This window comes from Ambystoma mexicanum, chromosome 2q (assembly GCF_040938575.1).
Source record: "Ambystoma mexicanum isolate Mex_15411 chromosome 2q, UKY_AmexF1_1, whole genome shotgun sequence".
Taxonomy (NCBI): Eukaryota; Metazoa; Chordata; class Amphibia; order Caudata; family Ambystomatidae; genus Ambystoma; species Ambystoma mexicanum.
In genome coordinates this window covers 409,240,817-409,267,974 of record NC_090924.1, presented here as the reverse complement: position 1 = coordinate 409,267,974, position 27,158 = coordinate 409,240,817, and the positions used below count along the sequence as shown (strand labels likewise).

The window sequence follows — 27,158 nt, the reverse complement described above, 5'->3', positions numbered from 1 at the left end:
CTGCCTCACTTATGCAGTGACAGCAGCTCACTCGAAATGTTCCCATCAGCAGAGTCAGCCCAAAACACCACTTATACAATAGCCCAATAATGATGACCACACTCAATACCATAGGTCTACGAGCATCTGGAACCCTCCCACCACTGCATCACCTGACCATTCTATTATTGCTCTTCATGCCAGAGTCCGGCCTCTTGCTGGCAGGAAAACCGTGTTCCCCCGGAGCTATCCTCCCAGCACAATGAAACGGGATCAAAGAAACAACAACAATACACTTTATTCGGCTTCCGCCATTAAAATGTTTAAATACTTTTGTATTGTATTTTAATACATATAGTTAAAAAGACACATTACATGAAACCTTGTAGATTCAAAATCACTAACCAAATCTTTGATGCATCGTTGCATCAATAAAACATGCCACATCGTAGTTAATCAGTAAATCATGAGCTGCTTGAATTGTCGTTATAACTTCCTGTTTTGTTTGAGTTACAAGTCTTTAAAAATACTTTTCCAATAAAAAGTGTGGTAGATCGTCAATTCCTCCAATTTCACACTGACAGATCTTATCATCCTTGGATCGAGTTCGGCACAAGGCTTTGTCACCAGTTCGAAGAACATGTAGTCACATATGAATTAAGGCAGATCTTAAACTCGGGTAGAATATTGAGATGAGAGAGTCTTCAGAGATGAGGTGATATTTTATTGTTACCAATGCTTTAAGGTGCTAAGATTATTTGCAAAAGCCAATCATCCTTTAACAACATCATGGGGTTGGGAAGGTCCTATCGTGCACATAGAGTCAAAATATGAGCCCACCAAGGACAGCATTTTATGAATCCCCTTTATTGAGTTCACAAAGTGCATTTTTAACATTGTGTTTTATGTACTCAACAACCGATTTTTAACTAAATATCTAAGCGGAAGAGCTGCAGCAAGGGATGCCATCCGGGGATTCCTAACTCCAGCCTAATTGCACACATCGGAATTCAGTTCGCCGTGCCCAGAATTGATCTTAGGGTCCGATTTTGGGTCATTCACAGGTGGTCTGGGCCCAAGTATCCTCATACTTCAGATCAGTGAAAGGCAACCAAATATATTTTAGCATTGAGTACCTCTATGCATTTCATGAGAACTTGAGCACCACATTTGTAATAATATTTTAGAAGTCCCCTATCCTTAGAATTAAAAGATTCTTGACTCTCAATGTATGTGCTACCCAGGGTCCGTTCTGTGAAAAAATAAGACCTAAATATGTAAAGTGTGTTGTTGCCTCTATAGACTCTATAGACCATTTAAATGAGGATTTTGTCCTTTTACTTTGGTTTTCACTAAATTCAATTCAGGCTTTAGAGATTTAAAACAAGCCTTTGCAGCAAAAAGACTTTTCTGTAGGCCTTTCAGAGTTAAGTCCATCGAAATGTTGTGATCAGCATACAGCAAAGAGCAATCATTTGTACCATTGAGAGGTGCTGCATGTTGATGACCAACCAGACATGACTCAAATTCTGCCAGCAATATTATAAATAGTAAAGGCACTAATGGACAACCCTGTCTGACTCTCCTATTTGATTTAAAGAAGGCCAAAGACCTGACCCCCACCTTACCGGAAGAGATGTGCTTTTATAAACAGACAGTAGAACAGGGGGAACCGACAAGTTCAGAAGGAACAGAATCATTGAATATTAATATAATTTCCCCTTTGTATAATCAGCACTCTTTATCTTTAGTCAAACCCAAGCAAGATACACCTACTCATAGTCACACAATGAAATTCATTTGTATGCATCAGAGCATAACTCCTGGGAACTCCCCAGGGTTAAAAAAACAAACACCGGGTGTCCCGACTCAGCTCACTTAGTTTCTCACACAAACACAGATCAATACTGTTTCCAAGATGCACACCTCCAAATCTTGGCTATCAAATCTTGCCTTTCCCTCTACTCCCACGAATCCCATCCTTTATCCCTCCTCATTTTCAAAGCCAAGTACATGTCAATCAGATGATTTAGCTTTAAATTAGATTTAGAATCGAGCAAAAAAAACAATTTCAATGCTCTTTATCCATTCCTGCCTCATCAATAATCACCAACATCAAACCATTGCAATGTTCACTAATGTTCTCATTTGACAATCCACAGTTTATAAGAAATATTAGCATCCCATGTCGGGGGGGGGGGATGGTGGGGGTGCGCGCCTCAGCCAATCAGGTTGTGCTGCGACACTCCTCCAAGTCCAACAGCCACCATTGGATTGGAAGTGGGTCTCCATATTAGATTAGTATTTGATTAAAAGAATGGTTTGCATGCTTGTCACAGCCTGTTTTGTCCAAGAAATAAATGCCTATAAGCACTCTAGGACGTAAACCCTAAAAGTTTAACTCAGGCCGTAGGCCGTTACCATCCCCTACGGCCTGGGTAACTCATCATTATGTCTAAGGTATTGCCCATTGAATGGTTTCTAGAACCCAAAGATAGTTCATACCCCCGCATTCCAATGCTTATGGTAGTGAGGTGCAAATATGACGCCAATTCCATGCAATGGGCCAGGCCAATTTATGTACTTAAACCGCTTTGGTGGTCTCAGGGAATTGACTGAGGGACTAGTAACATATATACTGTGTACTTTAAATAGTGGCATGGGTAGCATTATAGACCTGTTGTCCCTTACCAGGCATTATGGGCCAATAAACCTTGCTAGATTCCCTTGCTGCTTTCAGGTGTTAACAAGGGCTCCACGGCCATTCCGGCCCAGCTTAGCCTCCTGGTGAGGGCTTAAATCTTAAATGTAACATTTGGAATTGGGGGCTATTGTAAGCAAGGCTTCATCAAAAGGCCATAGACAACATTGTAAAGCTTGATGTTTACTCTCCCAATTTTCCTCATGAATGCTCAGTGTCTGCCATAGTCACCATTCAACCAGGATAATGCTCACTGCAAGGTACAAACAACTTACTCCAAACTAGTTTCTAACCCCAGCAAGTCCAGGGTGGCCAAGAGGAAGTGGAGGGCATAAGGTGCTTCCTTTGACAAACTGACCTGTCACCTGCTCCAAAGGCTACACTGACTGTCTGTCATGCTCACCTGGTCTCCAAGGGGGCGTGCTCGTGTTCAAAGGATGATGTCTGCACTGGTGTTGCTCTGCTTAACGGAGGCTGCTAGCTTGTGTCTTCCCTTCGTTCTTGCCGCAGGAGATGTTCGTCTGCAAGTCGAAACAAGATTTTAGCCAATTGAATGGAGCTGGTTTTGGTTTTCCCCTCCTTCCGATTTTCCCTTCTCTTCCTCTGGCTCACCTTGGTTTTTTAATGGGCGAGCTCTCCGTCCTGCACATTCTGGCAGGGGCGCGGTTTCACAGTCTTTCCAGGATCTAGTTACTCACTGATCCGATGGAGATTGCTGAAGTGGAAAGGCCGGCGTAAGCAGGTAAGTCTCTATTCCAATAACTCCTTGAAATAGCTGTCTTAAGTCTTTGCCCGAAATATCTAATGTTCGTTCTTGTCTTTCAGGTGCGGCTTTAAGCGGCTTTCGGATGATGGATGACTCTCCTGACGATGATGAGCAGGATTCCAGCTGGTAAGTATAGCGCTGTGCGGGGCGCGCTAATTGTTCGCTGTATTTAGCTTTCCTTGCTGTGTGCGACTAACCTGCTTTGTCTGTTCTGTTCGGCAGGTGCGGCGCAGTTCCAGGAAGATGATGGAAGAGCCGCACGACGGGTTGAGTTGCGGCGCGATGCTGGAATGATGAAGAACTGCTCGATGGAGTTTCTAGAAGTGGCCGCTTTCAGGTGAGTAGCTACCCAGGAGGGTACCTTCAGTTCTGCTCTTCTATTGATGAGGCAGTCCATGGGTAAGCAGAAGGCGAGATCAGGATGTTCTGCAGGTAAGGCCTTCAATGCTTTTGTAACTCCTGTTCTTCTCTTTTCCCAGGTGTCGATGGAAAGAAGACTCGGGACTGGCGTGGCAGAAGGGAAGTAAGAGCTGAGCTGACACGGTGAGCGTTAGGCTGCAGGAGTGCAGAATAACGCAAAGCGTGTTCAGTTTGCTGGGTGCGTTTTAAATAGCCTTGCAAGTAGTCCCAGGAAAATAGTCCCCCTTAACCATATCCTGTCTCCAGGTAAAGTAGTCCCAAGCCACACCCTGTACTAATGGCTCAGCCTCTCAGAGCCAAGTATATGGCCCATGTATTTAGCACCTACCATGAGCCTGGCGAGCCTAGCTGGGGCCTGGGAAGTCCCCAAGGAAGCCAAAGTCCGGGATGGGCTCACCAGTTTCGAGGTTTTGGGAGCATGCACCGTGACACTGTCTGTCCTGTCCAAGAAGAGAGCCTACATCCAAGCACGCATCTCTGCACCCTCAAACAACACAGCCAAACTCTTCAAAATCTGCAAGGAGCTGGCCAATCCTGCTGCATCCTCCACCTTTCCTGTTCCCTCCCAGGCCCTCTTCATGGCACTGTTAGGGAGAATTGTCCAGAATGGCTAATTTATCTTACCTACTGAGTCCCACAGGAGCTTTGCTGGATTTATAGGATTTATTTTTTTCACCTGGTAAGAGTGTGAGCCTTCTTTCCCACTCTTACATGTGTTTTGCTGTGTGTGTTTAACATTTGTGTGTTCATAGACTGTAGAGCTTCACCTACTCCATAGGCATCATATTTTTACTGTGCAATACACAGCACCCTCAGTGCAGTGACACAGGGTTGTCTTTTTCAGACTTCCCACTTCAAACTCCATTTTCTGGGACTGACTACTGTCTCCCTGAACATATAAAGTTGCCATTGACTTTATTTGTTTTTTTAAATTCACAGACCCAGTACAAACTATCTTACATAGAGTTCTGGAAAGGCTTAATAGTTATCCCTTTTTGTCTGTCTCTCATGGAACATTATTTTGTTCCCCTTTCTTTAAGATTTGGCTGGTGGCAGTGGTATCTACCATATTTTTCCTACCGCGGTTTATTTAAATAGCCTTGGTACTGCTTTAGGCTAAGTTGGTAGCCTCAAACTTAAATCCGCTAGACCCTATTTACTTTTATTTCGATCTGGCTGGGTTTATTCACCATTTCTTTTTGTAAAGGTCTTTCTCGTGTTTTACTCTGTGCGCCAAACCAGGTTTGGTTCCTTTGTTCACCGTCCTTTGGCGGGCTTCTGCACAGAAGCCCTCCTTAGGTGTTTGAATGTCTTAGGGGGATAGGATGTGAGGGAGGGGTTTAAGACTCCCGGCACAGGGTCTCCTAGGAGACCCATGTCGCACTCTGTATGATTAACTGTGGTGACTGTCCCGCCAGGATAGCCACCCTGCTGTGTGATTGACAGCCAGGCTGTGGGAAGGAGGGAAAACTGCATAAAAAGCAGGTCTCTGGGACTAGGAAGGCAGAGTCGTCACTGGATCGAGAGAACGAAGAGAAGCTGAAAGAAGAGGACCACTGCCATGACTGAACCTCCTGGTGAAGCCCTGCTGCGGGTCCGAATCCCCAAACTTCGACGACAGAGAAGATCTGCACAGAATCTTCTTCCCTTGAGCTGGTGGGACCAACCGGTTCGCCAAACGCCAAGCAAGGCCTCCCTCCCCTGTTCGAATTTGCTGTGCACTGCTGCAGTGAACTGGATAGCCAGGAGGACCGGACCCTGTTTGGGTTTTAAGGAGTGCACCTTTTATTCGTTGCTTTGCTCTGCTGCTGGTTTCTTCCCGGGGCAGTGCAAGACCCTCCTGTCTTCCTAGTTCGTGTCAGTCCGACAGTCGCTTCAGGAGCCGTGAGCTTGCAGGACCTGCCAGGAACTTCTGCCTCAGCTACAGCCTTCTTCTCCATTTAAAGTACTGTTCTAACTAGGGGTGTACCGAACTTCGGCTTAGAGTAAGTATTTGGCTGAATTCCAGCTGAAAAAAATCTATACAGCTCCGGCCGAATAGTTTATAGCTATTCGGCTCTTGCCGAATACTTTGACATTCTCATTTCAATGCAATGCAACATGAACTCAGAAAGGCAAATAAAGACTTCAGTTTGCAAAAATAAGACTTCAGTTTGCAAAACTGAATAAAATTAGACTAGACAATTTGCTATCACACAGCTGAAAAATATCTTATATTGTAATCTGCTCTTTAGGGCATGTTTTGTTTCAGATTCTTAGACAAAAAAGGTGCTCATCTTTTATACTTAGACTGCAACAATACAGGAACATCTTTTCTTTTGGCGAATGTTTACAGGACCGGACCCTGTTTGGGTTTTAAGGCGCACACCTTTTATTCGTTGCTTTGCTCTGCTGCTGGTTTCTTCCCTGGGCAGTGCAGGACCCTCCAGTCTTCCTAACTCGTGTCAGTCCGACAATCGCTTCAGGAGCCGTGAGCCTGCAGGACCTGCCAGGAACTTCTGCCTCAACTACAGCCTTCTTCTCCATTTAAGGTACTGTTCTAACTAGGGGTGTACCGAATTTCGTCTTAGAGTAAGTATTTGGCTGAATTCCAGCTGAAAATAATTTATACAGCTCCGGCCGAATAGTTTATAGCTATTCGGCTCTTGCCGAATACTTTGACATTCTCATTTCAATGCAATGCCACATGAACACAGAAAGGCAAATATAGACTTCAGTTTGCAAACTGAATAGTATTAGACTAGACAAATTGCTATCACACAGCTGAAAAATATCTTATATTGTAATCTGCTCTTTAGGGCATGTTTTGTTTCAGATTCTTAGACAAAAAAGGTGCTCATCTTTTATACTTAGACTGCAAAAATACAGGAACATCTTTTCTTTTGGTGAATGTTTACATGCAATGTGCACTTTTTTCAGTTGGAAAAAACAAACTGAAGGAAATGTGCATAGATACTTTCAGTTCCTGTCATGTTGCTTCCTATTGCGTACGTCATAGTCCCCCATTTTCTTTTTTTAGGACTTGAGTCCTGAGTTTAACATTATCTGATAATTTATCAGGAAATTATAAGTTGCATATGTTTGTGTATTGATGAGAAAGAGTGGCTAGGATAAGTGAAAATGAGCAGCATTTGTTTGAGTGGGGTGAATAGTTGTGAGATGTAGTTCACGCATTTCAGATTTCCTCTTGACGTTTGTCCTGCATGAGCCGACATTAACCATTTTATACATTTCTATGTGAGCTGCAAAGAAGTTTCGAAACTCGACCACATTGACTTTGCAACTGGAATGCATCTGATTCACAATAGCAGTCATTTTGCATTTGTGAAGCCTCCTACTTTAACTGGCACAGAATATGCAATAATCTTCTGTACATTTGGTCCCTTCATTTTGGTGAAATCAGCTTTATTTCTGGCTTTTATACTTTAAATAAAGATGCTACATTAATTAGAATGAAGAGAAATAAAAGTATAGAATGCATTTAAAATGGTGCTTTATTTGTTTTTTTAGTAAGTGTATTTTTTGAAGTTTAGAACATGATTTATTAAATAAAGCAACTATTCGGCTTCATATTCGGCTACAAACTAATCAATATTAGGCTGAATACTAAATATGATATTCAGTACAGCCCTAGATCTAACCCGGTTGTTCGTACCGTCCGACTGCTGTGAAAGTGTTTGAAATGTTTTGCCAATCCGAGGGCTTGTCCTTCTCTACTCTTTTAAATAACTTTTCCTTCGACCAACTTCATTTCAAACTCTTGGCAAAGACTTAACCACGAACTACTCTGAACTGTGTGATCCTCTGCAAAGACTCTAAACCATTAACATTGGCCCGGCCTATTGATGTGAATCCTCATTGAAGCAAGCATTTTCTAGATTGCCCTGCATACTTACTTGTTGGTGCTCCTTTAATCTGTATAACCTTGTTTTTCCCTCCCTTTTAAATTGCTGGAGTGCCATTTTGCTCACACTTCATTTTGAGCTTAACTTGTCCAGAATTCATCAGGTGTTGTGTAGTATATTAAGAGTGTGATTTTTCTGCTGCTTTACTTAGTGAATTGTTTTGTAACTGATGTGTAAATAAATGTATATTCTTTTACTCAGTCAGTATTTTTTGAACCATAGTAATTGCTGTCCTTTGTGTAACTATTACTACTGCTCACTTTACTCTTTAGATAAGTCTGGCTGCTCAGCCATCGGTACCATTTTACTGTGCAGTACAGACTTGTACCAAAGGTGAATTTGTACTTGCACCTGTAGTCTTAATTGTATGTGGGGTTCCCAAAGGGTACCGTATATGATTCTACCTAACACTGGTGTACAGTAGTGAAGATAAAGTACAATAATTACACTTAGAGCGCTGCTATTACCTTGGATCAACTAACCACAAGGCTAAACATCACTAAAAGGCTATTTTAATCACTTCTGATATGGAAAGCTACAGTCAGGAGACCCTCCTTACTTACTCTGTGGATTATCTGAAACATCTGTGTGGAGAAAGGAATCTCTCTGTGAAAGGCAAAAAGTCAGAATTAATTGAAAGGTTGTTAGAGAAACAAAGTCTGGGGAGTGGGTCTGAAATACCTGCCTCTCCAGCAAATGTGGAAAATTATGAGGATGATAATGTGTCTGTTATTATGGATGAGTTAGGTGAGGCAGATGTGTCCCACAATGGATGCCTTACTTCTCTACCTGCTCAGCAACCTCAACCTTTGACCACGGGACCACGGGACCCCATCTCGTCCTACACTCAGTCCTGAATTCATTGCTCTACAAAAGATGAGGCTTGAATTGGAATGTAAACGTATTAATGCTCAAACTGAACAAAAGCATCAAGAACTGAAACTTAGAGAAATGGAGTTGAATCATGCCTTAGAAATGAAAATGTTGTCTATTGAAAATGCTTCTCTCCCAGAGTCTTCTAGGTCTTCCAGTCCTAAGAGACCCGTACGCCTAAATAAATTGTTGGTATGTATGAGGCTAAGCTTGATATTTTGGATTGGTTGGCAATGTTTGAATATAACCATGGGATTCAAGACATTACAGGGAATCAGTTGCTTCCTTGGCGCTTCTCTAGGCTACCCACTGTTGCATCTGATGTTGTGATGGAGTTGGGGGAGGTGGATAGGATGGATTATGAGTGTGTGAAGCTAGCTTTAATTGCTAGATTTGGGAAGACCCCTTCACAGTACCTAAAGAGGTTGAGGGCCCTCAAAAAGCATGATGGGCTACATGGGTATGTGAATGTTTGAAAAACTTAGATGGTTGGGTTAAGGGTTACAGAGTAAACACTTATGAAGGTATGAGAAAACTTGTTATGTTGGAGTCAATTTATGATGCCTGCTCTCCTGAGCTCAGACAGCTGATTATAAGGAGATAGATCCCAAGACGTTAGCTAAGGCTGCTGACTTGTGGTTTGCCAACAGGGCTACTCACAAGGATTATGGAGCAACTCAGAAGAAGGATGAGGGAAAGCAGCCAAAGAAGGACAACAAGGAGAACTCTAATACCTCCCATCCAGAAGAGGCTCCCAAACATAACCAGGGTAAGCCACATGGGAAACCAAATACGGCTAGTGAATCCTCTGGTGCACAAACAGAGGGAGGTCAGCAGAAACCTCCATTCCAGAGAGCCTTTGGTGAATGCTACGTTTGTGGGTCAACTGGCCATATTAAAGGAGATCCCAGGTTCAAGGTAAAACCTGCAGGGATCAGCACTGCCTCATTAGCCTTCTCCCCAGAGGAAGAAGTACAATGGCTAGTGCCCACTTTGAACTATTTGCTGAAGCACCCTTGAGTCTTTAGGCAACAGTATCCTTAGAGTCCATGGGTCTGGGTAAGAAACAGAATATGGATGTGTACAACTCCATTCCAGAAAACTCTAGAGGGTATTATGTGGACAGTGTTCTTGTCAATGGCCAGGATACTTCTGCCAGGAGAGACACTGGCGTCAGCAGAACAGTGGCGGATGAAAGCTTTTTGAAGCCTGAGGTTTTTGCTCAGGCACCCAAAGGTCCCACTAAATTTTCTGGAGGCTCTGTCCAGTTGGGTCCAATTCTACAAGCTCTCATTCAGTGTAATAATATGACAGTGAGGATCCCTGTCAGTGTCCAGAATGAGGTGCCTGGAAGAGTCCTGTTGGGAATGATCTAAAAACTCTAGGAGTAATATCCAGTACACCCAGGACTCCAGGTGTGAGAAAACAGAACTAAATCAAATTGGCTAGAGAGGCAACCTTAGGAGACCACTCTGAGCCTGTGGGAACCTCTACAGAGAACCCCGCTTCAAGCCCTGGTGTTAGTAAGTTGACCTCTAACCCAGGCAAATCTGAGGCTAGTATAGTAGGGAAATGGGAGCCCCAACCAAGCTCCATCATTGGCCATTCAATTGTAAAGTCTTTGACTGCCCCTGCTTCTGAGGAAGAGGTGGATAGACAAATTGGACCCCACTCTAGGCCTGTGAGAACTAGTAATGCTCAAAGCTGGTGGAAAACCAGGAAAAATAAGTCTAAGGCTAAACCCCTTAAGACTATTGGAGCTTCTACTGAAGACTCAAGTATAAATCCTAATTTTATGAGGGAAACTTCTAAAATAGGTAAGGCCAGATCTCAGAGGAATAGGAAGCATGTACCTTGCTTGGCCACAGCCCCTCCAACCAAGATACCTGAGACCCAACCTTCTCTTGAGAGAGAGGTGAAGAACCATGTAGGCTCCTCTAGATCTAAGGAATTCCTTTCTAAGTACCCCTTGAAAAAGCCTATTGTATGTTCAGAGGTTGTTACAACTTCTGAGGGACTGTTAAGGAAGATCCCCTATACATTACAAAAGAGAGATGTACCACAACAGGTTTGTAGGTCATATAGTCTACAAATGAAAACCGTCCTAGCAAGGGTTACAAAAGGTTGCTGGTGTACTCAGCAGGCCATTTAACCGACTTGTAACAGGAGATCTATCCTGGTGGGGATTAGATCCTCCTGTCCCTTAGTCTGAGGGGGCGAGTGTTAGGGAGAATTCTCCAGAATGCCTAATTTCCCTTACCCACTGAGCCCCTCAACACCTTTGTTGGATTTCTAGGATTTTTTTTCACCTGGTAAGAGTGTGAGCCTTTTTTTTCCCACTCTTACATGTGTTTTGCTTTGTGTGGTTAATATTTTTGTGTCATAGACTGTGGTGCCTCACCTACTCCATAGGCATCATCTCTTTACTGTGTGTTACAGACTTCCCACTTTAAACTCCATTTTCTGGGGCTGACTACTGTCCCCCAGAACCTGGAAAGCTGCCATTGACTGTATTAGTCCTTTTAAATCCACAGACCCAGTACAAACTATTTTACATATGGTTTATAGTGACATTTTCGAACGTCACATTTTCGAAATGCCATTTTTTCGACTCCAAAATGCTGAAGAAAAAAAAATTGAATGGTTTTTTTATTTATTTATTTTTTTAATGGGGGGGGGTTGCCCCCCAAAGCCCTGTTTTTTTTTATAGACATTTTTTTTTTACTAACGAAACAAAAATAAAACATATAAAATAAAATAAAAACATTCCGAATTTTTTTTCCCGCCATTTTTGGTTCAGAAAAATGGCATTTCAAAAATGTGTTTTCAAAAATTTAACTGGATACCCTTACATATAGTTCTGGAAAGGATTACTAGTTCTCCCTTTGTGTCTGTTTCTCATGGAACATTGTTTTGTTCCCTTTTCATTAAGATTTGGCTGCAGACAGTGGTATCTACCCTATTTCTACTACCGGGGTTATTTTAAATAGCCTTGGTATTGTTTTACGCTATTTTAGTAGCGTCGAACTTGGACCATATTTACTTTTATACAGTCCCGGCTCGGTTTATTCACCATTTTGTTTTGTAAAAGTCTTTCTCGTGTTTTACTCTGCGCGCCAAAATAGGCTTGGTTCCTTTGTTCGCCGACCGTTGGCAGACTTCTACAAAGAAGTCCTCCTTAAGCGATTGAATGTCTGAGGGGGACAGGATGTGAGAGAGGGGTTTGCACTCTGTATGATTGGCTGTGGTGACTGTCCCGCCAGAACAGCCACCCTGCTGTGTGATTGACAGCCAGGCTGTGTGAATGGGGCAAAACTGCATAAAAAGCAGGTCTCTGGGAATAGGAATGCAGAGTCACCACTGGATTGAGAGAACCGAAGAGAAGCTGAAAGAAGAGGACCACTACCATGACTGAACCTCCCGGTGAAGCTCTGCTGCGGGTCGGAATCCCCAAACTTTGATGACAGAGAAGATCTGCAAGGAATCGTCTTCCCTTGAGCTGGTGGGACCAACCACTTCGCCAAACACCAAGCAAGGCTTCCCACCCCTGGCCGAATTTGCTGTACACAGCTGCAGTGAACCGGATAGCCAGGAGAACCGGACCCTGTTTGGGTTTTAAGCGCACCTTTTATTTGTTGCTTTGCTCTGCTGCTGGTTTCTTCCCTGCGCAGTACAGGACCCTCCAGTGTTCCTACTTTGTGTCCGTCCGACAGTCACTTCAGGAACCGTTAGCCTGCAGGACCTGCCAGGAACTTCTGCCTCAGCTACAGCCTTCTTCTCCATTTAAGCTACTGTTCTAACCCGGTTGTTCGTAAAGTCCGACCGCGGTGAAAGTGTTTGAAATCTTTTGCCAATCCGAGGGCTTGTCCTTCTCTACTCTTTTAAATAACTTTTCCTTCGACCAACTTCATTTCAAACTCTTGGCAAAGACTTAGCCATGAACTATTCTGAACTGTGTGATCCTCTGCAAAGATTCTGAACCATCCACATTGGCCCGGGCCTATTGATTTGAATCACCATTGTAGCAAGCCATTTCTAGATTGCCCTGCCTACTTAGTTGTTGGTGCTGCTTAATTCTGTATAACCTTGTTTTTCCATCCCTTTTAAATTGTTGGAGTGCCATTTTGCTCAAACTTCATTTTGAGCTTAAATTGTCCTGAATTCATCAGGTGTTGTGTGGTATATTAAGAGTGTGATTTTTCTGCTGCTGCTTTACTTAGTGAATTGTTTTACAACTGATGTATAAATAAATGTATATTCTTTTACTCAGAAACCTTGAGTCAGTGTTTGTCAGTAATTGGTGTCCTTTGTATAACTATTGATACTGCTCACTTTATTCTTGAGAAAGTCTGCTTGCTCAGCCATCGCTTTACTGTTTAGTACAATCTTGTACCAAAGGTGAATTTGTACTTGTTCTTGTAGTCTTAATTGTATGTGGTGTTCCCAAAGGGTACTGCACATGTTTCTGCCTAACAGGCACTGGTTTCTCACTTCCCACTAAAACTCAGGACATCCTGTCCTCTTCCTCCTCTTCCTCTCCCTCTACCTTTCTCAGCCCCTCTCCACCCGCCTCTCCCTCTCCTCCTCCGTTCTCCTCTTTCCCTGTGTTCATTCCTGACAATGTTTCTAGACAAGTCCGATATATGAAAGTGTCATCCAAGCAGGTGCTCCCCTGCTCCTCCTGAACGATCAAGGACCACATCGCACCCTGGCTTCAGCATTGCCCATTGTCAGCAATCACTCTTTTGCCAGGGGAACTTTCCCGAGCCCCTAAAGCACAACCTTGTCCACCCCCCCTGAAGATGCCTTCTGCTGATCCTTCCTCTCCAGCAAACTACTGTCCGATCTCTATCACTCCTTTCCTGGGCAAACTCTTGGAAAAGCTGGACATCTCCCAGCATACTCTCCATATTGAATCTGTTGGTTGTCTCCATGACCATCAGTGTGGCTTTAGAGCAGCCAGAAGCACGGAAACTGCTCTCCTGAACACCCGTGAAGACCTGCTCTCAAATCTCGACTCTAATCTTCCTTCTGTCCTCATCCTCCTTGATCTTTCCTAAGCATTCAACATGGTCAACCACACCATTCTGAGCAATCATTGCTGTGACAACCTGGGCAACACGGATCAGGCCCTAGCCAGGTTGACCTCCTTCCTCTCGGATCGACCCTCCCAGGTCTGACTGGGGTCCTTTCTCTCCACCACGTCTCTCTCCACATGTGGTGTTCCCCAGGGCTCTAACCTCTCACCCTGGCTCTTCAACATTTACTTGGCACCTCTGACCCATCTCATCTCTATCTTCTAGCTCTCCTCTCTCGCTCATTCCTGAATGTTTATCCGCGATTCAGGAATGGTGTGCCTCTAAAGATCTCTGCCTGAATGCCAGTAAGACTGAGATCCTTCTCATTGGGACCCCTGGTCCCTCTTTCCCTCTTTCACTCTGGCCACCCTCCTTGGGCCCTCTACCCGTGCTTCCCTGCAAGTCAAAATACCTTGGAGTCATCTTCGACTCTACCCTCTCCTCCTATCCTCACATCACAGACGTCTCTAAGAAGTCCCATTACCAGCTGCACCTCCTCAAAGGTACTCTTCTTTTTCTCACTTCCTCAGAGGCTAACTGTCTCCAGATCCCTGGTTCTCTATAGGCTGGACTACTGCAACAGCCTCTTTCTAAATCTGCATGCCTCTACGCTTCGTCCTCTGCAACTAATCCACAACAGGATTGCAAGACTTGTCCTTGGTCTCAAGCCAAGGGATTGTATCTCTACAGCCCTGAAACCTCTCCATGGGCTCCCAGTGGCTGCAAGGATCAAATTCAAGACCCTCTGTATTGTCCACAAGGCTTTCTGGGGCTGAGGACCACACTACATCCAACTATCTCTTCCTAAGCACTTTCCTTCTCGAGCCCTCTGCTCATCCACCTCCAACTCTCTTAGGGTCAGACGCTTCTCCAGGCTGAGAGTGGGAGGTAGATTTCTCTCCTCGACTGGTGCCTCCCTCTGGAACAGCCTCCCAGCCTCTCTCACACTTGAGCAGGACCACCTCATGTTCCAGAAGCAACTCAAGGCCTTCCTTTTCGCTTCAGCTTTCTTCCTCTCTCTCCCGTGCTGATGTTCTTGTCTTCTGCACTAACTGGTTACCTGACCTCCCTCTGAACCTTATGAGGACCAGGCTCCTTCATGACCAGTAGCCCCATGCACTGCCTCTGGGGCTGCCGCGCACTCTGCAACGCTACAGTCCTCTGCCTCCTTGCACTTACTTAGAACCAGCCACCCCAGGTGACTTACTTGAGCTGTAAAAAAAAAAAACTATAAACATTTATTTACACAATCATTTGGAAAACATTCACTAGTAGAAAGCAACTTAATATTAAACACCAATATACTACACAAACTTTAAGTTAAAAAGACAGTTTGAGCTCCCCTGAAAAAGGAGCCAAATAGCACTTCAATGACTTTCAATGGGGATAGAAGGCAAAAGTTGGTACAAAAAAGTTAGAAAACACTTCTGTTAGGCAATGCAAAGGCACAGTGTACCAGGTGGGTCAGTTCAATTCAATAGGCCAGGCCAAAGTCAATAGTCTAGTGTTCTTGGATAGGACAACACAGTTCTGGTACAGATGGAGAAGTCTTTGTAAAAGTTTGCAGAAGTAGTTTATGCGAAAAAGAGAAATATGCTGGGTCACAAGCTGATCAGGCCTGCAAGTTGGGAAAATGTCACAAACTTTCACTGCGAGAGTTAGGATCTTTCAACCGGATGGCACAGTACCTTAAGGTGAAGCACAAAGATGTAGCTGAAGACGTTCCTGCAGATCTCGCTGTTCCCGAGCCTTAGTTGTGGGGACAAGAGGGAGGACGTCCGGGGACTCCTGCATTGCACGGAATCATCCTCGGAGCAAACAAAATGGAGTCACTTCAGCTCAAGTAGCTGTTGCCTCAAAACACAAAACTGGTTTCCCTCTCCTTGGTTAACCTTAACCAGCCTAGAGAATGGTGTCCAGGTGTTTTCTGAGCTCATTGGTCCCACCACCAAAGTAAGATGCCGTCCTTGAAGGAGCTTCTCTGTTGAATGGAGATCTGGCAATCCGGTGTTGCAGTAGGGCTTCACCAGGCAACCCAACGGTCCAGTGGTTGCAGCAGCTGTCCTCTTCCAGCTCGTCTTTGGTTCTTTCGTTCCAGTGGTCGACTCTGCCTTCCAGTCCTGGAGACTTGCCTTTTAAACAGTTCTCTCCCTTTCATTCCAGCCTAGCTGTCACTCAGCCAGCCAATCACATCAGAGTGCATTTGGGTCTCATAGGAGACCAAGCACAAGGAGTTTCGGGGACCTCCCTCACTTCCTGTCCACCCCAGACACTCAGGCGCCATAGTCAGAATTCAGTCCTGAAGCACGCCAAAGGCTCACGAACAAAGGGACCAAACCTGGTTTGGAGCGAAGAGTTGAACACCAGAAGGACCTTTCCACAAATAAACGGCAAAAAAAGATGACCAGAGTATATTTTTACAGAGGGGTATTGGGCGCCATATTGAAAAACATGGCTGCCCCGATTTTTTGCTACCAGTGTTCATGGCGGGAAAAATCATGGTGGTTCGTTATAAAACCACTGCCACCAGCCATTTCAATGGAAAAGGGCAGCTTGGGACAGTTACATGAGTGTTTAGACACAGGGGATGCTAAGCAACCCCTCCAGCACTTTATAGGAAGATAGTGTGTTCTGGGTCTAGGAATTTAAAAGACTAATAAAGTCAATTTAACTTTAAATTCTCTGGGGAACAGTAGTTCATCCCAGAGAAGGCATTTAAACCTTTGGGAAGTCTAAAAGACATCTCTGTGTCACTGCACTGAAGGTGCTGTGTAACACAAATAAAAAAGATGATGCCTATGGAGTTGTTTAAAAGTCCATAATCAAATAACACAAGAGTAAAACACTGAAGACACATTGAAAATGAAATGTTCAAAGTCCCAAAGTTTAGCAAAAGAGCTGGAGGGCTCTAAGGTAGAGGGAATTGGCACATTTATGAGAATTCTCCATAACAGCGCCTGGAAACACTTATGTACAGGCGCATTATAAATGACTTATCATATCATACCATGTCACAGGTGTTATCAACCCTTACTCTCATTATTCAGCATTAGCTTCTCCTCAGACTCATAGCTCATTTGAAGGCCTATTTAATCTGTTATTGCGCTCCCTTCTGGGCTGCAATGCCTCAATAAAGATTAAAGAAGGTTCTTTTGTTTGATAATGTCTGAATGGATTGTGTGACCTACCATGACACTATTTAATGGAATGTGACATATAGTTATCAGAAAGAGAAATTAAAAACAGCCCCATTGATATTATGTATACAAATATTTTTTGGTTGAGGAACTGAGAAGGGAAAGTGGAGGCACATTTGTTTACAAAAATACAACAGTAACTTTGAATTGGACTGATCCATCGCCAGAGAATGCTTACCTGCGATAATGTACTCTTGATTGTCGGAAGGAATGGAAAGTTCACAGGAGGTCCCAGCCATTGTACTGACGAAGGTAATGGTTTTAAAATTCTCAGAGCCTTTCCATACCTAACACAAGACATGAACAATGACTTGGCATGTTAGTAAGCCTTCTAACATTAAATTCGATTTTGGCTGTTCAGCTGCCGAAGAAGCATGTGGACAAACTCAAATCCTACTCTCCCCTCTTTCATCAGGGCCACAGACACTTCATTGAACAGAAAAAGACACTTGGGAAAGATGTGCATTGAAACAGCTCACCGGCATTACCACGTGCAATGTTTTTCTGTGCATTTTTTTAATGCATAGTATTTGTAAACAGTGATGTCCAGGGTGGGTTGCACCAAGCAGTAGTAGCCCACTGCCAGAGTTCATAGACCTGAGTGACGCAAAGTCCTTTAACACGGGTAGGTAGAGCACTTAAAAGTTCGGTAGAACCCTTGTGCAATTGCTTCTGTTTTTGGGGAACGGGTTGGTGTAAGGGGGTACCCCCAAAAAGAAAACAATCTACACACAGTGTTGCCCACAATGTACATTGAAGAGAGAGCTCATTCAGAAACAAGCAGGAACTTCAGTGCAGGCATAAGGTGGGAAAAACACATCAGTTAAGAATACATAGTAGATAATTATGGGTTCGGTGGGAGGAGGCCAGAGAAAAATGAGCTATGGGAGGAGTATTCCACAGGGAAGAATGAAGGTGGTGACAGGGGAGGATGGAGGCAGGGGAGGTGAAGAGAGAGAGATAAACAGCCAGCTTGCAACATGTGCTTTTACCACGAGAAAAAGCATGCACTCCGATCTTACTGAAGGGCTAAAATTGCCACGCTTGGTGCTAATGTAAAGTACATTTCAAATTGTCGATTTGAAGAATTTGACATTATATAAATATATATGTACCTAAAAGCCCATTCAGAGTGACATTTAACAGTAATGTTTAGTTCCGCTTCTTGAACATACCTCCTCTGTTCCCACCTCTTGCAATGTCGACAGACCTTTTTCATGCATTTTGAGAACCCCAAAGAGATGCTTGTGATAAAAACAGAAGACCAAGGAGCTGCAAGCTCTTTTTGCTGTGGTACTGATCTTCAGTCGCACCTCTGTCTTATGGCTAGCTATGGCAGCATTCAGTAAACTAGAAAGGGACTCCTTCTCCATAATGATCAATGACATTTCTTGGACCTTAGGAGCGCTAAGGTCTCTTTATTAGTTATGACAGACACAATTATTGAGGCCTTACCCCAAAGTAGTAAGTATATATGCGCCAGTTTGAAGTAAGGACAACCCCCCCAGATTTGAGAGACTTCAAGCAACTCCAACTTTTTGGGCTTTTCCACAAGTTTGATCAGTCCCTACCTCACATCTCTAGAGGAGCATATGAAGGGCAGCCAACAGCCGCGTTTGAAGAAATAGGAGAAAATCCATAGAGCACTAGATAGCAAAGGGAATGTGTCTAGTCAAGGGGGGTAATGAAGGCTTGAAGTTTCAGTCAGTAGTTTGAAGTCAAAAATATGGCACAGCTAGATTTTGGGGGGTATTGGGTATTGAAGCATATTTTTTGCTGCTGAAGAGGCATAATTTTGCCATTGGGAGACAGCATGCCAAAATAATTTGTATTCAATCTTTATTTTTGTAGGTGGGCAGAGAGCACACCAAAATACTCTGGGTCACATTTTATTTTGTGGCAGAGGAGAGCGCACAAAAACATTCTTAGGCCCACACCATTTATGTAAGTGGGAAGAGATCATACCAAAGCATTCTCAGTCCTACATTCATTTTATAGACAGAGTGGGTCACGCCAAGACATTCTATGCAGAAATCACTTAATAGAATTGCACACTTAAACATTCTTAGTTTCAAATCATATCATAGGTGTAGCAGAACACGCCAAAGCAATGGCGGTCACACTACATTTGAGTAAGTAGTGAGAGAGCACACACAGCATGCTTAGTCATATGTTTATTTTATAGGTGTTTTGTTCACAAATCATTAGGAAAGCACACCAAGACAGTCTTTGGCTCATATAATTTTGTAGGCGGGAGACAGCATGTCAGAGCATTCTTAGTTACAATGTATAGGCTAAGGAGAAAGCACACCAAGGCATTCTTACTCACACACTCATGTTATAGGTGATGAAGAGAGAAGGCCAAATCATTCTTAGGCACACATACTTTTTGCACGTGGGAAGATAGCATGCCAAACCGTTCATAGTTATGTGTGATTTTATAGGCTGAGGCGGTGTAAGAAAAAACATTCTTGTACACACTTCATTTTAGTAGGTGGAAGAGACCACGGCAAAGCATTTTTAGTTGCATGTCATTTCATAGGAGGAAAGGGGAAAGCCAAAACATTCTTAGGCACATATTGTTTTGTAGTTGAGAAGAGAGAATTCTCAGTCATAGATTTTTCTATAGGTGGAGGAGAGCACTCCAAACCTTTCTTAGTAACATATCTTTTTATAGGTGAAGAGGAAGCAAACCAAATAATTCTTAATCAGACATTAATTTCATAGGCGAATGGGAGCACACCAAAGCATTCTTAGTCACAAATCATTTTATAGGTGTAGGTGAGCATTCAAAAACATTCTTAGGCACATATAGTTTTTTTAGATGAGAACAACCAGCGCATAGCCATGTTAGTTTTGCATTTTTTTAGGTGGAGGAGAGAAAGCCAAAACATTCTTAGGTGCATTCCATTTTTGCATTTCAGAAGGGAGCTTGAAAAGTATCCTTGGAAACACTTTGTGTGGCAACCCTTTAAAAATCAAACTACCCTGTACCTACAGTAGGGACAAGATACACTTCTTATATATGAACATCTTCAATACAACATTTAGGAGGTCCACAGAGGTCAATTCCATCCTTCATGCAGCGAGTGGTCATTAACGAAGTACAATAGTGAATATGCCTATAGGTGATATTCACAGAGCCAGGAAATTTTGTAGTGCCATAGAAGACTTAGAAAAAGAAGAAACCATGATAGGTGATGGATTCAAAAAGAGAGAATACCAAGGTAAAAATATCTATGAGGCCATCGAGAAGGCAAGGAAGTCAGATAGATTAAAATTGCTAACCCCAAAAGCTGAACACAATGCCAATAACAACAAGCTTTTAGTGTTTGTCACTAAGCACTGAGCCCACAAGAATACTATCCACAAGATTTTTTTTTAAAAACACTGCAATATTTTCCTCTTCGACCAGATTTTGAGTGAATATATCAGAGACACATTTGAACTGGTTTTGATATCCCTGGTATTCTGCCTCAAAAAAAGTCTATCTAAACAAGAATGGAATGCTTTTTTGGCATATTTCGTGGATTATACAAATGATGACTGTACTACTTAATACAATCCAATGTCCATGCATATATTACAAAATGGGCCTATAGAACACTACCTATTAGACGGCGGTGCGCCGCACCATGTTCCATTTTGAATATGCACATTTATTACTTGCACAACATGGCGTGTGCGCTAGAACACTACAGTGGCTGTTAAGCACTGTCCACTCTGAAGGCATATGGTAAGCGGAGCTCAGCATTTGAATTAGCTCATTCTAATATAGAATCACCTAAATCTCCTTTATAAGAAACAAAACCTAACTTGTGTATATCAATTATTCTACAGGGGAAACCCTTAAGATTTCGATCAACCGAACAATTTGAATTTGACTAATCATCCTGATAAAAGCACCCTTTAGAGTGCCCAGTAAAATCATTGAACCAGGTTAATTCTGTACAAATCGATGACTACATACATTCATTCGATGACATACACTTGATTGAAAAAAGTAACCTTTATTGTATATTTAATACAGAAGCACTGCACCGAACAGAACAAGAAGGAAACAACCAGTTACATTAATTGAGCAGCAACAAGGATTATTTACTTCGCACAGCTTTGAGAATGCTTAGGCATTAACTATATAACACGGTTCTGAGGCACTACTCACTCACTTTTAGCTCAATCGGTCAACCAAGTGGAACACGTCACTTCAGTAGTATAGCTCCTTTATCGTCAGGACACACCTATATATGCACAGAGACTATTACTTGATAGAGTGCACAGTGGTCTATTTTGTTGACTTTTTGCTGGCTTACAACTGCCTTGTAAAATAATCCTTTATCAAATGGAAGATCTAATGTTTCATAACAGCACAACTGTAACAGGCAATATACAATAATTAAATGAACTATTTTTCCAGGTTTAATTCTCTGTCTATCTAATAATTTCCCTTTCTCCCATTCCACAACCTTGTGTCGTGTTTTTCTACTTATTTTTTCAATGACAACTTCATTGAACATGCATGATTATCCATTGTTTAAAAAAAAAAAATCTTTTGCATGTTATTATGATTTGAATTATGTATATCTATCGTTATGTTAAACTAACTGTTCTGATTATCTTTTATTTTTAAAGATTTGTTTTCTCTTGCATATTATTGCCATTTCATTCATGTGCCTCTATCTTTAGGTTGAGCTAACTGTTGGAGATTGTACACACATGTACATAAACCAATTTGCTTATTGCCAAACAGGCATTTCAACTATATAGGTTCACATGCAAGAATGTGAATACATCTAAAATTCATTCTTTAAACATTTGTCTATGTGGGCCCTGAGGAAGAGCTTGAAACATATGTACGCTCTATCAGAACTAAACATTTGGCAAGATGCCACAATAAGAATAACTCACAACACTATAAAATATGTAGATTTCTGATTGCATACTCTGTTCAGATACTAACTTACTGAGAGTCATTATTTGTGAATAATTCTTAGAAACACATTCATTTTATAAGTGGAGGAGAGCATGCTAAAACATTCTTATGCACAGACATCTTTGTGGATGGGAAGAGAGCATGCCAAAGCATTCTTAGGAACACATCATGTTGGTAGGTGGGAAAAAAGCACATCACAGTATTCTTAGTTAAATGTCAGTTTATATGTAGAGGAGCACATGGCAAATAGTTAATAGGAGCATGCCATTTTTGTATTTGGGAATACATTATGCCAAAGCATTCTTAGGCATATGTTAATTGTATAGGTGGTGGAGAGCACTTCAAAAAAATCTTAGTCATGCATTAATTTTATAAGTAGAGGAGTTGAACATGACAAAGTTGTTTTGCAGTCTGCCTATTTTAACTAAAGTGGAGTTTTATAGATAGAATATCTTCATCTGCTGCAGTACACATACATGATAGGGGAAAGAGTAAGGACTGTGGTAGGAATGAATATGTTTGCTGTTTTCTTCCTGCTACAACAGTAACAGAATGCATTGGAGAAGCCCAGATAGTGCATGGGTCTGTGCGCCAGCCACACTGATCAACACATGCACGAAGAACATTGGCATCTGCCTCAAGTGAATCAGAAGCATTGGCAAGAAATACCATCATGCATACACCATTGTCACACTTGCAATCAGCAATTGAGGAGGAAGTTCAGGATGAGAAAGTGGAGCGCCCACCATATAAGGCATAGGAGAGCACTTCTGGAAGAAAGAGAACAATCCAAAGACGAAGAACAAAAGAGGACCCATGTACATTCTCCAGCTCTGATTTCACTGGAATCAGATGACAATGTGGACTAGGGCAGCATTATACTGTGCACCATAATTCTAGATTAAATTTGGATACCTCTTCTTTGATGATACCAAAGATAGCGAGGAAGACAACAAGGCAGTGCAAGAAAGTGCAGGCATTGATGCAGCCATAGCATTATCAAGTTCAACTGTGCACAGTAAGCAAGATTCAGAACCTCCTCGTGATTCAATGTGACAAGGCAGTCAGAAGACACACATGATGGTGGTTGTTCATGTTTGCAGACAGTCACATCTAAAACCCCGTCATAATCAGAAATCGCACACAGCAAAGATCACTAATTAGACCACAAGATGGAAGAGACAAGGTTAGGGCCTGTCTCAGCTCTCAAAGAAAGCCTGCTGAGCTAAGTTATTTCACAGCTGGAAAGCAGTAACAACATATTGCCACCTGCCATATCTTCAAATAAACATTATGCAAGGGAAGATAATGACAAATGTGGGGGCCTTTGCCTGTGGATCAACATGAGATAGCATCATGCACATGTTTGGCAAATGGAAAAGGTGACAGGTCAGTCTCCTACCTCTCTACTACAGGCAATGGACACATTAACAACACTACCATGCAGCATCACAGTCTTTCAAATACACAGCTTTTTAAATGCCCTCTTGGAACACTATATTTGCCAGCTGGTTCTTAAGGCATGCTTACAGCTTACTCCACCCTTGATATGCCTGCACACAGCTCCTGAGGCTTTTGAGCATGTAACAAAATATTAGAAACAATGCGCAAAAATGTGTCTCTTCAATGACAACCTTGCTGTAATGTTGGCAGTAGATTTGCTTCCCAAGTCCTGTGTGGGAAACCCAGACTTGTGATGGCTTTTTGGCTTCATTGATTCTTGCTGGAAAAATCAGAGTTGATGCTGTTTCACATGTGTAGTGATTTATGTACTTGACTGTGAGTGTGATGAGTTCATGAGATCACAGGCTGTATAGAATGCTGTGAGGTAGGTGAAACCTGGGTGTGCCCACGGTTCCTGAAATGACTGTTTGGGACTAGAGAGCAAGAGATGATACTTGAAGGATGCATCTACCCTGTTCTCCTACCTTCTACCTATGCTGTAGCTAAGAAGCAATGAAGAAACGTCCTTTTATACAGACCTGGGTCTAGCCTGATTCCTACATCATCACTGGCTTACCTGCGACCCAGGATACTTCAACATGCACTGCAGTCCCACACTGCGTCAACCATGTTCTAGAAGCAGTGGATATCAGGCTGATTACTTTGAAGGTAAACATTTCTGAAGTCAGTAAAGGTCTCTTTTCAGGCAACTCACTAGGAGCGTTCACGTTCGGACCAGTGTCAGAAACTGAGATAACTAGTATTGCATCACAGCTTAAACTAACTACTTGTAAACTAGATGACTGTCCAGCGATCATGGTGAAAGCCTGCATGCTGGCATTGATACCAATCATCACCAAGTTTATTAACAGTTCCTTTGCTGAGGGTGAGGTGCCTTCCATGATAGAACAGGCATGAATGATACCATGTTAAAAAAGCCACCTCTGGCCCCAGTATTGTGACTTATTATTGGCCTATTACTAATGTGCCTTTTCTGTTAAAAATTCTAGATTGAGCTGCATATTTGCAGATTCAGGAACATCTCATGCACAATAGCATCTTGGGCATGTGGCAGTCTGGTGTCAGTCAGGCACATGGGCGAGAGACAGCGTTGTTAGATTTAAAGGCAAATATAATGCAAGCAATGGATCAGGGCAGTATTGTATTGTTAATGTTACTGGACCTATCAGCTGCATTCAATCTGGTTGACCATGCTATTCTGGTTGAAAGGTTAATACACTCAGCTGACTTCACATTGTCATCAGCAAATTAGTTAGAGTCCTTTCTATCCGACCGATTAGCTAGGGTATTCATTAGTACAACAGTAGCTCATGTGGTCAAACTACCCTATGGTGTTCCGCAGGGATCCTGTTTATCGCCCACACTGCATAATATCTTCACCATGCTATTGTTTGCACTGTTGGATGAGAGGGGGATACTTTGTACAAGCTACAGTGTAGTTCCAACTTCCTGCTCCCCATTTCGGGTGATTTAGAGAAGGACACCAAACTCTTCAACCAAGTTTACACCCTGGATGATTACCAACCATACGGCCCTGACTGACTCAAAAACTAAGCTGATGCTAGCAGGAACAGCCAAAAGATTAACTAAACTAGGTGCTGAATATAACAGCTTTCCCATGGCTGTGTGCAACATTTCAGTGCTTAAAAAAGTTATTCTTGAATAGAACATGAAAGCGTAAGCACACAATATAGTCTCCACATCCACCTACTATCTCAAACTGTTCAGACAGCTATGACCTTTCTTGTTTTACAGGTGCTGAACTGTGATAGCCAGAGTAATAATTAATGCTAAACTGGACTATTGCAGTAGTGTACTTCAAGGAATCAGTAAGCATGAGATCTCATAGCTGCAAATGATTCAGAACAGCGCAGTTTGCATAATTGAGGGGTGAGGTAGGAGGGAGAATGTATTGGAAGCCAGGAGAGGACTCCGCTGGTTACCAGTGGAAGAATGTATATCTGTTGATGTTTGACCCCTCAAGCCCACACAAGTGAAAAAGTTTACTTTCATAAAAATAGATAAACATTTTATCTCTGAAGACTATGGAAGGAGGGCACACCAGGACCAGGAGATGGGAGATCAAACACTGGAATCACCACATGAATTAAACTTGAATTCTGTAAGTTAAAGTTTTATTTTCTGTTCCTTTTTTATTTATTTGTGCACCCAGTTTTTGGCTTCATTTTATGTAGGTTCTTACTCAATCCAGGGTCAGCCCCACCAAGACTCCCATGGTCAAATTCACTGTCAAACTCCTCCTAGAGTCAGTCCAACCCAAAGATGCTACATCACCTGTGGTTTTGCTGCAGTCTATTTGGCTCTAGCTAGCAGTGGTACCCTATTAATGGCTTCTTCTTTCTGTTACCTTGTCTGTGCCATTGCCCATCCTGTTGGCTGTGCCTCAGTCCTCTTTTGGTGTACCTACCAGTGGAAATACATCCAGAAGGGCTTGAGTGTCCTGCTCAGCACATTTTGGGAAGTTCGAGCATGATTACAAAATTGATAGGTGGCAATGATCTTGCTGGACTTTTCTACAGGTTCTGCTACTGTCTTCCATGCTCATCTCACAGAGAGACTCAGACTTGGCATGGGTCTCCAGGGCAGTGTCCTTAACTGGATAAAAAACCACCCACATACAGACATACAGAGCTACTCAAGTAAAAATTGGGGGCTTCTCATCAATAAGCCGTCCGACCCGTTTTATCATGTAAAGGCCCACATGGCTCTATTATTTCCTCATGCCTGTTAAACAAGCATGTTAAATTGTTACCAGACCTCATGGAGCAGTCACTACCACCTTTCAAATAAATGCTAATGTTTCCAGAGCCCAGTGGATTTATATTAATTGGAATTGGATAATGGTCCTATCTCAGACTTCCTTTAGACAAGTGTTTTGGACCACAAGATCCAAGGACCCTCCCATTTTTATGGCTGCCAACTTGAGGTACCTCTTTCCCTGCCTTCAGGAAAGCCAAGAACCAAAGAATTATTTTTGAATACCAACTTTCATTTACCTCACAAATTGACCATGTAGAACAAAAACATATCACTACACATGATTAAAAAAAATACTTCATATGTAGATGCCTCTAAATATGGCGGTATCCCAAACAGCTCAAAGTATGTGGACTCAAGTATAACAACTTTAATGATGAACAGAAGAATGATTATGATTGTTGCACATTTTCTGAAGAATCACCCCTAATTTATTTATTTATTGTGCATTTGTAAGGCGCGTATACATCAAGTAATGTATGTTTCAAAGTGCCCACAGGGCAACAGGGAGGGGGCATGGGAATGAAAGGCAAATATAACAATGGATGAGAGAGGCAGTCCTACTAGGCCTTGTGAGCATTCAGAACGTCTGAGTGAATAGAGAGAAGTCTCTTTGCACTCTCCATAAAGCATTCCAGAATGCCAGACCTAAGTGCATGAGCACCAACATACACAGACACCAACCGAGGATAAATCCTAGATGAGCCACCCTCAACCAGTTGACATTCTACCTATCAAAAGGAATGAATACGAAGTCGACGTTTCTGTTACCCAGTCCACTGTGGCATTATACTTCCTGTTGGCTCTTCCTCAGTTATTTTGGTTAACCTGCCAGTGGAACTGCAACCTAGGACTTAACCTGCCAGCGGATTTCAGGGCTGAACCCAACCACAAAAGATGCAATGACAGACAAAGAGAAGGTTGCCTTTGCAAGTGTCTGAGCTATTTCCTTCGCTAGTGACAGCAGCATGGTGGATCATATATGTGCTTTTGTAGCAGGATAGTCTCTCATAATCTGTGAATCTGGGGAGGCATTTTCAGTGTTTGAGAGTTTATCCCTCCTT

At 42.6% G+C, this 27,158-nt stretch overlaps 1 protein-coding gene across 1 annotated transcript in view; it reads right to left on the bottom strand.

Moving 5' to 3' along the window:
* LOC138569455 (metalloproteinase inhibitor 1-like) overlaps positions 1-27,158 on the bottom strand; it is a 119,686-nt gene that overhangs the window by 27,503 nt on the left and 65,025 nt on the right. The window contains exon 4 of the mRNA XM_069647436.1: positions 17,098-17,206. Within this exon, the coding sequence (XP_069503537.1) occupies positions 17,098-17,206 (109 nt within the window). The remainder of the gene's footprint in view (positions 1-17,097; positions 17,207-27,158) is intronic.